Raw genomic sequence first — 9,921 nt, 5'->3', positions numbered from 1 at the left:
GCAGTTCCTACTATCTCTAACTGTCAAAACAGCCTTTTCTTTTACTGTGACCCATGCAGCATCTTCTTCCTTTTGTTAACTGCCAGCCCTTTATCTTGCTTCTCTTGTTCGCTTTTCTCAATGCCACTCTCAAAACCTTCCATATTCTGTTTTGTTCTTAATTTTATTATCTACCTGACGTATGTCATAAGCATAGCTTTTCTTTGTTTTTTCTTCATTTGAATCACTTGTCATTCCAGTGAGCTCTGGATCATTTTGCCTTCCATGGGAATATGCATTGACTGTACTTGAACTATTTCTCCTTTAAAGATACTGCATTGTTCGATTTCAGTTTTATCTGTCAATCTTTGATTCCAATTCATCAGGGTCAGATTCATTCTTACACCTTTGAAGTTGGCTTTCCCCCAATTCATTATTCTCACACTGGGTTGTTCCTTGTCCTTTTTCAACGACCAATCTAAACCTTATGATACAATGATCACAAGCTCCTTGATGTTCCCATCCTGATACTCAATCCATTTGGGCTATCTCATTCCTAAGAATCATATCTAGCAATGTTCCCTTTCTCAGTCGACTGAAAATATTGCTTTAAAAATTTCTCATGAACAAACTGTAGAAAATTTCCCTTCTTTGACTTTTACACCATTACTCTCTTACTCTATATTTGGATAATTAAAAACACATTATAAACTGCTATGTTTGCACCTCTCTGAAATGTCCTTGCAAAATTGTTTCTATACATCTTTCCCACCAGTTTGTGACGCATAGACTACTCTAAGCAATGTAATAGCGTCTTTTTTGTTCCTCAGCTCTAGACGAGCAGATTCTGTCCATGACCCCTCTGGGATGTCCACTGTCTTTTTGTCCTCCTTAATACTGTTGCTAACTTCCTCCTTTCTCCTCTTCTTATTTTCCAAAACATCTTCTAAAAAAGTAAGATTTTCTGAAGAAGGGTCCCGACCCGAAACGTCAGATTTCCTGCTCCTCTGATGCTGCCTGGCCTGCTGTGTTCCTCCAACTCCACACTGTGTTATCTCTGACTCCAGCATCGGCAGTTCTTACTATTTCTAAAAAAAAAACCTACCTCCCAGTCCTTCTCTGCTTTGAGTCAGATCTCTGTGATAGTTACAACATTATATTTCCACATAAATATCTGTTGTCTGCAACTCACCAAACTTTTTTTTTAACCAGCCTCTGCACATTCACACATATGTAGAGTAAATCTTACCTTAAGTATATTGCTTCTTCCCCACCCCCTCCTTTACTCTGACTTTACTAAATCAAATTTCTATCTGGTACTCTAGTGTGAATTGTATTTCCCAGTACTCTGTGCACCTTGATATTTCTGTCTACGGTATGACTTCCTGGTTCCCACAACCCTAAAACTCCCCGTTAGCAGCAGCAGATCTCCCCTTGACGTGTTAATTGCACTTTTAATTTGCAAGTTATCAAACTTTTGACTGATTTAGTTGAGTGTGAAACTGTGAAGATTCTGAACGGTCTATTGTGGTTGGATCTGGCTATTTGTTTGAAATCATTATCCGTTTGACATCGTTTAACAGAATGGTATACATAGCTTTGCTCGCACTTGTCCAAACGCTGGTGAAATGATATGCTGTCAGAGAACGGAACGCCCTAACGATGCTCCGGTATAACCTTATTGATACGAAAGCATAATGCTGTGGACACTAGACCACCATAGCCATGAGCAAGCGGAAATGGAAACAGAAAATACCACAATTACTCAGCAACTTGAGTAGTATCCTTGAGGAATTAAACACATTTCATGTTTCGTCTTATGTCCCTTTAATCAGAGTTAGTAGATATTAGAAAGATTCTTGAGAAAATAAAAGGGTGGGAGGGGCAGGAGAGATAAAATGATGCTTTCCTTCTCTTATTTATTTTAATTTCCTTTCAGATGTCAACTATTCAGCATCCCATCATTCACAACAACTCTTAAGTGTACATTTTGTTTCTTTCATGGTCCTGTTATCACTCCTTTGGCTCACGAATTCTCCTATCCTCTTCACAGATGCTGAGCACCTAAAGCAGGTTTTTATTTGGAGTAAATCTTCATTGAATTGTCTTGTATAAATATCTTCAACATTGCACATGGCTGCAGTAGTGGTGCCATACCTGGACAATATTACTCAATTTACACTGCTGTGAAGACATCACTTTCAATTGGCATGAGCTGTGTGGCATATAAACCAATTAAAATTTTATGGTGTTTTAGAATTTGAGGGAGAATGCTCAATTGTACCTAAACACAACCAGAAGTGTTATCATATTTACTGAAAATTAACTTGGATAAGCACCAAGACCATTATGGAATACTCACCTTAGGCATTACTGGTTTTTTTTGGAGTGCATGACTCAACTTGTCGAATGGTATAATTTGGGAAATTGTCAGTGTTGGGATGTCAGCTGTCAAGCATCAGTTGAGATAAAAACAAACCTGAAATAAAACCTGAAGATCCTGCAAAGTACCCAGCAGGTCTGTTAACTGCTGGAGAGGCAGATTGTTTCAAATATAGCCCCTAGTCAGAGCACAATTCTGACAAAAACTCCATACCCGCAAGGCATCTTTACTCCTTCCAGATTCTAAAAGCTGCTCTGTATTAACATAATTTTGTTTCAAAATCACGTATTGTGCCAGATGTGACTAAAGAAAGTGATGTACAATGCATAGAGTAACCTGCTAACTCTACTGTGACAACAAGGTGCAGGGCTGGATGAACACAGCAGGCCAAGCAGCATCATAGGAGCAGAAAGGCTGACGTTTCGGGCCGAGACCCTTCATCAAAAAGGGGGAGGGGAAGGGGGTTTTGAAATAAATAGGGAGAGAGTGGGAGGCGGATAGAAGAGGGATAGAGGAGAGGATAGGTGGAGAGGAAACAAACAGGTCGAAGAGGCGGGGATGGGGCCAGGAAAGGTGAGTGTAGGTAGGGAGTTAGGAAGGGGATAGGTCAGTCCAGGGAGGACGGACAGGTCAAGGGGGCGGGATGAGGTTGGTCGGTAGGAGATGGAGGTGCGGCTTGGGGTGGGAGGAGGGGATAGGTGGGAGGAAGAACAGGTTAGGGAGGCAGGGACGAGTTGGACTGGTTTTGGGATGCGGTGGGGGGAGGGGATTCAAACCCACCTCCCCAGAATATTAGAGACAATATTAGTTGTCTCGGATTCTCCAGCATCTGCAGTTCCTACTGTCTCTAACTGTGACTGTTACCTTTGTTGATTATCACAGTTTAAAGCCTGGGGTAGGGAAGATAGTGGTAATGTCATATTTTTGTCAATCCAGGCAAATGTTAGGGGTTTATGTGGTGCAGTGGTAGTGTCCTCACCTCTGAGCCAGGCTACAGCGGGTATCGTAACACATCTGAATAGGTTAGCTTTTAAAGAAATAGATGATGGGATATGATTCTCACTTTGGGCATGTTGTGAATTAATATGCAAGAGGTTCTGCATTCAAATCCCAGCAAGTCCTGCTGTATTGCTTCAAACCTACAGCCATACTAGAGTGAAAATGCTGAATCTCGGAAGCTAAGTAGACTCAGACCTGGTTGGGATTTGGGATGACCAGGCACAGTGATAGTGTCCATACCTCAACCTGGGTTCAAGTCCCACTTCCTCCAGAGGGGTGTCTTTACAGGTTGATCAAAAATATCTACAATCCTGGGGGGCCCACAAGACTCAACCTTAAAATGACTTCTTGTTCTTCAATGAGATGTTAAATGAAGGCTCCCATATACCTTATTGAGGGGATGTATCAGATCCTATGGCACAGTTTTGAAGAATCACAGATGTCTGCTCCTAAGAGTTATTGTTAAATTTATCTTCTAATCAACATTTAAGAAGGGATTATCTATTCATTATCACATTGCTATATAATGGGATCTTGCTGTGTGTAAATTGACTATTGCGCCTCCTGCACTTCAAAAGCACTTCCTTAGCTGGTAAGGGCATTGAAAGTCATTTCATACATATACATGAATTTGGAACTGAAGTAGGCTATTTGGCCTTCAGGTCTGTTCCACCATTCAATAAGATCTGTTTGTGTTCCAAATTCCAAACTTTCATTTAGCCCAATTACCTTTGATTCCTATGCATATCAAATGAGGCAATGGCCTAGTGGTATTATCACTGGACTGTTAATCCAGAGACCCAGGTAATGCTCTGGGAAACTGGATTCAAATCCCACCATGGCAGATGGTAGAATTTGAATTCAATAAAATATCTGGAATTATGAATCTAATGACTGTGAATCCATTGTCAATTGTTGGGAAAAACCCATCTGGTTCACTAATGTCCTTTAGGGAAGGAAACTGCCATCCTTACCTTGTCTGGCCTACATGTGACTCCAGACCCACAGAAATGTGGTTGACTCTTAACTGCCCTCTGGGCAATTAGGGATGGGTAATAAATGCTGCCTGGTCAGCGTGAATGAAGAAAGAAAAAAAAATCTCTCTACCTTGGCCTTGAAAATATTCCATGATCCCACTTCCAGTGCCTTCCGAAGTACAGAGTTCCTAAGAGAAAAAGTTTCTCCTCATGTGTTTAATTTAATTCATTTTAATGTTTCCCACACATTTGTATAATGAGCTGCTTTCTCAAATAATGGTACATTAGATGTTACAGTGTGTATGGAGTTGAAGTTACATGTATTGAGTCAGGTGCTATAATGTATTGAGCAAGGAAGGGCCCTTCATTGACAGCAGATGTAGATGGATTAAGGGGAAATAGAGCTGACAACATTAAAGAAATTATCTTCCAAGGTAAAATTTAAAACCTGATCATTCTGGTGAGCATCCATTCTGATGAGCATCCCATGGTAGAATTTGAATTCAATAAAATATCTGGAATTAAGAATCTAATCATGACCGTGAATCCATTGTCAATTGTTGGGAAAAACCAATCTGGTTCACTAATGTCCTTTAGGGAAGGAAACTGCCATCCTTACCCTGTCTGGCCTACATATGACTCCAGACCCACAGAAATGTGGTTGCTCTTAACTGCCCTCTGGGCAATTAGGGATGGGTAGTAAATGCTGCCTGATGAAGGGTCTAGGCCCGAAACGTCAGCCTTACTGCTCCTATGATGCTGCTTGGCCTGCTGTGTTCATCCAGCTCTGCACCTTGTTGTCTCAGCTACCTACACTAGCCTACTTTCCATCACTTGGCCAGTAGCCTTGAATATTATGACATTTCAAGTGCTCATCCACACACTTTTTTTTAAAAGATTGTGAGGTTTCCTGCCTCTACAACCACCCCCCCTCCCCAGGTAGTTAAAGCAAGTGTTCTCATTTTATTTACCTTGAACATTTTTGTTTATTTTTCTTTAACATGTATTAGTTTGTAAAAAACATTGGAGTTGGGGGAAATGCTGATATATACGTGATGGGACAGGAGCAGGGCACTGTGGGGTATTATCAGAGTTGCTGTTCCCTGTGTTGGTCACCCTGGAATCAGATTGGACAATGGTTAGTTTCTGTGGGAGCCCAGCATTTGGCCAGAAATGACTCGCTGAGTCTGGAGTTGGTCAAGTTCTGAGGAAGAGTCGTACTGGATTGGAAAGGTCAACTCTTACTACTTTCTACAGATGCTGCTGTTGCTGATTTTCCCCAGCATTCTCTGTGTTTATTTCCAGAGATGACCAACACTTTGTCTCTATGGGTTACTGGGCAGGGGACTGGGACTGGGACCGGATATTTTGGGTGTTCATTTGCACCTATTGCTTATTTACACTTGCATCAGTTAATCCTTTTAATTGCAATTCCTTTAAATATTCAACCTTTGGCATTACAGAGATCTGACTTTTTTTTGTCTAAACATGCCTTTAATGTATTTTCTCTCAGGTTAGAGACTCCAACCGAAGAGGTGTGACTGAAAATCCATGTCTGATTCCCCAGCCCCTGCATGGACAGGCTCCAACAGTGAACTGGACCAGACGTACTGACAGCGCCCTCTATTGTTTGAGATGCTTCAGTACACAGAGTAGACACGGCAGTTTCTTTCGGACATTCCTGCTAACACATTGGTAGCAATGGCTTTGCCTGGTGGCTATCAGGAGAACGAGATCATCATCAGGCATTATAACTACACAGGAAGATTGCACAACAGGACAGAGAGTGTTTCCAGCAACGCCAAGGTTGCAATTTTCCTCCTGGCCTGTATATTGATAGTCATCGAGAATCTGATGGTGCTTGTGGCTATTTGGAAAAACAAGAAATTTCACACACGGATGTACTACTTAATCGGGAATCTTGCCCTTTCAGATCTCTTGGCCGGGGTGGCTTACGTATTTAACATCCTCATGTCTGGCCACCGCACTCTGACCCTGACACCGACGGAATGGTTCATCAGAGAGGGCAGTATGTTTGTTGCCTTGTGTGCATCAACCTTCAGTCTGTTGGCGATTGCTATTGAAAGGCACATGACCATGGTGAAAATGAGACCTTACGACTCTAAGAAGCAGTACAGGCTCTTCCTGCTCCTGGGAGCTTGCTGGATGATCTCCATTCTCCTGGGGGTCTTGCCACAAACTGGATGGAGCTGCATTGACAGACTCGAGTCCTGTTCGACAATGCTGCCGCTGTTCGCCAAAAGCTATGTGGCCTTTTGCATCACCATCTTGACCATCATCTTGTTTTCCGTCGTGATCCTGTACGTCCGCATCTACCGGCTCGTTAGCACCAGCAGCCGTAAGATGAAGGTGAGGAAGAACACCAAGGGCAGCCAATCGGAGCGGGCCATGGCTCTCCTGCGCACAGTGATGATCGTCGTGGGGGTCTTCATAGCTTGCTGGTCACCTCTCTTCATCTTCCTGATGCTGGATGTCGCCTGTAGCCCCAAGCAGTGCCAGATCCTCTACAAGGCAGACTGGTCCGTGGCCCTGGCTGTGCTGAACTCAGCTCTGAACCCCATCATTTACACCCTGTCCAGCAGGGAGATGCGAGGGGCCTTTTTTAAGTTGCTCTGCTGCTGTTTGGTGGGCTCAGACACAGCCAGAAGTTTGCCGATAGCACCAACTGCAGACAACAGCAGGAGCAAGTCCAGCGGGAGCAACTTTAACAAACCCAGGGAGGAGGTAGACTCCCCAACGATGCTCATTTCAGCCTGTATAGTCAAGTCAAGTGAGTTTTCATTGGAAAAGGGCAAGTCTTGAAGTCTGTAGCATTTCCCAGAATAATCCAAGGAAAGCATCTTTACTCCTATCAGGATTGTGAAGGAAAGACAATTGATGTCGGTGCTTCTGTTTTAATACTTGCAGACTTTCCGTTATCGTGTACAAAATATCACCACAATGTTGATTGTTTTCACTTGATAAGCACTCAGTGAGTATAGTAAAGGTTATTGGTTCGCCGCACTACAAATACACAGAGTCCTGATCATCAGTTTATTGTTAGACCACTGCCATGATTTACTTGCATGCCCACAAGTTAGTGAAGGTGGGTGTAAAAAATAGGTTGGGTGTTGTCTGGCTACAGAGAAGGAAGAGGGCCAGCCAAAACCACCTTGTTGTTGAGTGAAGCCTGCCCCAAAGTGTGCTTGATGTGAGAGAATTGGAATTGGTACTGTTACCATCATTTCGCCACCCCTGGGAGTTAATCGCTCACCATCACAGCAGCGGTCTGGGGAACTGGCAGTAACTTGGAGCCATACCCCATTCCCAGCAGATGTCCCATTTTGAAGCTCCCTAGAATTATTTCTGCTCAGATTGAGGCTCAACCATTTCAGACAGAAATGAGGAAAACTTTCTGCCACGAAAGACTTCTGATTCTTTGGAATTCATCCCCCTGCAGAGCTGAGCTCAGTCACTGACTATATTCAGAATAAATATTCAGACTGAAGGAATAAAAGAATATGGGGATATTTGGAAAGGTAAAGTTGAAGATCAGTCACGATCCTGCTGAAAAATAGAGAAGTCCAAAAGGCTGACTGCAGCTCCTATTCATTATGTTCTGAAGGTCAATGTGAGATTTCTGCTACTGCCTCTGCTATGTCCCCCACTAGCTCTCAGTTACTTCAGCCCCTTATCTTTAAAATGGCCTCAAAACCTATACCTTTTACTTTGAAAATGTGCTCTCTCTTGAGTCCTTTACTGGTGTCAGTCTCTCTCTCTCTCACTCACTCTCTCTTCTCCCCCACCTCAATTCTCTCTCTCTACCCCCCTTCACCTCAAATCTCTCTCTCTCTCACTCTCCTCCCTCACCTCAATTCTCTACATTTTAGGTACTCCAATGTGTGACACAAAGGAGCTTGCAAAATATCACCTTGCCTGAGGGCTGATCTAAAAAGGAAGGCCCCAGTTACCAGCTCAATCCGACCCTGGGTGCTAAAGCTATTGCCAACAGATGATAGGCTGGCGACGTAGCAATAGACTCGACCAACAACAGAAGATCAATGTAAATGTTTTTATGTAATCCATCAAAGAACCTGTATTTTTGTGCACTATTTATTAAATATTGTGATTATATATTTTTAGTTGAGCCATGAAGAAATAAACTTTTAATGCTTTCATTAGAAAATGGATATTTTAATTTGTATATGTGTTACTAAAAATACATGACAAACAGCTGGAAAACTGCTGTGAATGTGGCCGTGTTAAATAGGCTGTCTGTGTTCTGTGTGTGGTGGACTGGAGGGTGACTAATATTGTGCCTGGGTAGTATTGTCAAACAGAGAGACCTAGGGGTTATAATTCTTTTAAAGTTACGTCACATGTAGACAGGGTGGTGAAGAAGGCATTTAGCATGCTTGCCTTCATTGCTCAGACTATTGAGTATAGGACGTCGTGTTGAGGTTGTACAGGACATTGGTGAGGCTACGTTTGGAATACAGTGTACAGTTCTGGTCGCCCTGCTATAGGACAGATATTATTAAATTGGAGACGGTGTCGAAAACATTTACCAGGATGTTGCTGGGACTGGAGGGTTTGAGTTATATGGAGGAGGCTGGATAGGCTGGGACTTTTTTCACTGGAGTTTGAGGTTGAGGGGTGACCTTACAGAGGTTTGTAAAATCATGAGAGGCATAGATTAGTGAATAACAAAGGTCTTTTCCATAGGGTGGGTGTGTTTAAAACTAGAGAGCATATTTGTAGGTGAGAGGAAAAAGATTTGTAAGCGATCTGAGGGGCAATTTTTTCACTCAGAGGGTGGTACAAATGTGGAATGAGCTGCTGGAGAAAGTGGTAGATGCAGGTACAGTTAGAACATTTAAAAGACATTAGACAGGCGCATGAATAGGAAACGTTTAGAGGGATATGGAAATGCAAGTAATTGGAAATAGTTTAACTTGGGAAACGAAGGGTCTGTTTCTGCACTGAATAAAAATTGAAAGAACTGTGGATGCTATAAATCAGAAACAATAACAGAAGTTGCTGGAAAAGCTCAGCAGATCTGGCAGCATCTGTGAAGAGAAAATAGAGTTAACGTTTCGGGTCTGGTGACCCTTCCTCAGAACTACCAAGACCCAAAGTGTTAACTCTGATTTTTTTCTTCACAGATGCTGCCGGACCTGCTGAGCTTTTCCAGCAACTTCTGTTTTTGCTTCTGTTTGTGTGCTGTATGACTCTATAACAATAGTAGGGGTCTCTGGATTAATTGTCCAGTAGTTATACCAGCAGTGCCATCACCTCCCTTTAAATAACTCGTGGATACCACAGCTACCCATCTGGTAGCTTCTGGAATTGCTACAATGTAGGTTCATCAGAATGATACCTAGATTTCGAGGGTTAGGCTTTAAGAAGGGAATCCGTCCCCCGCTCATAAAAGGATCAAGAACCAGAGAACACAGACTGAAAATGATTTGCTCAAAGAGCTAATCTGATGTGAGTAACAGCTTTTCATACAGCAAATAGTTTGTTTTTTTTATTCATTTGTGGGATGCTGGGCCAGCATTTATTGTCTGTACCTAGTTGTCC

At 42.5% G+C, this 9,921-nt stretch overlaps 1 protein-coding gene across 1 annotated transcript in view; it reads left to right on the top strand.

Moving 5' to 3' along the window:
* Positions 1–8,524, top strand: part of LOC109912839 (sphingosine 1-phosphate receptor 3-like) — a 13,017-nt gene extending 4,493 nt beyond the window's left edge. Inside the window, exon 2 of the mRNA XM_020512283.2 lies at positions 5,852–8,524. Within this exon, the coding sequence (XP_020367872.1) occupies positions 6,040–7,161 (1,122 nt within the window). The 5' untranslated portion in view covers positions 5,852–6,039 and the 3' untranslated portion in view covers positions 7,162–8,524. The remainder of the gene's footprint in view (positions 1–5,851) is intronic.
* Positions 8,525–9,921: the final 1,397 nt, after the last annotated feature.

This window comes from Rhincodon typus, chromosome 29 (assembly GCF_021869965.1).
Source record: "Rhincodon typus isolate 14 chromosome 29, sRhiTyp1.1, whole genome shotgun sequence".
Lineage (NCBI taxonomy): Eukaryota > Metazoa > Chordata > Chondrichthyes > Orectolobiformes > Rhincodontidae > Rhincodon > Rhincodon typus.
The sequence above is the reverse complement of the archived record's forward strand: the minus strand, read 5'-3'. Positions and strand labels throughout refer to the sequence as shown.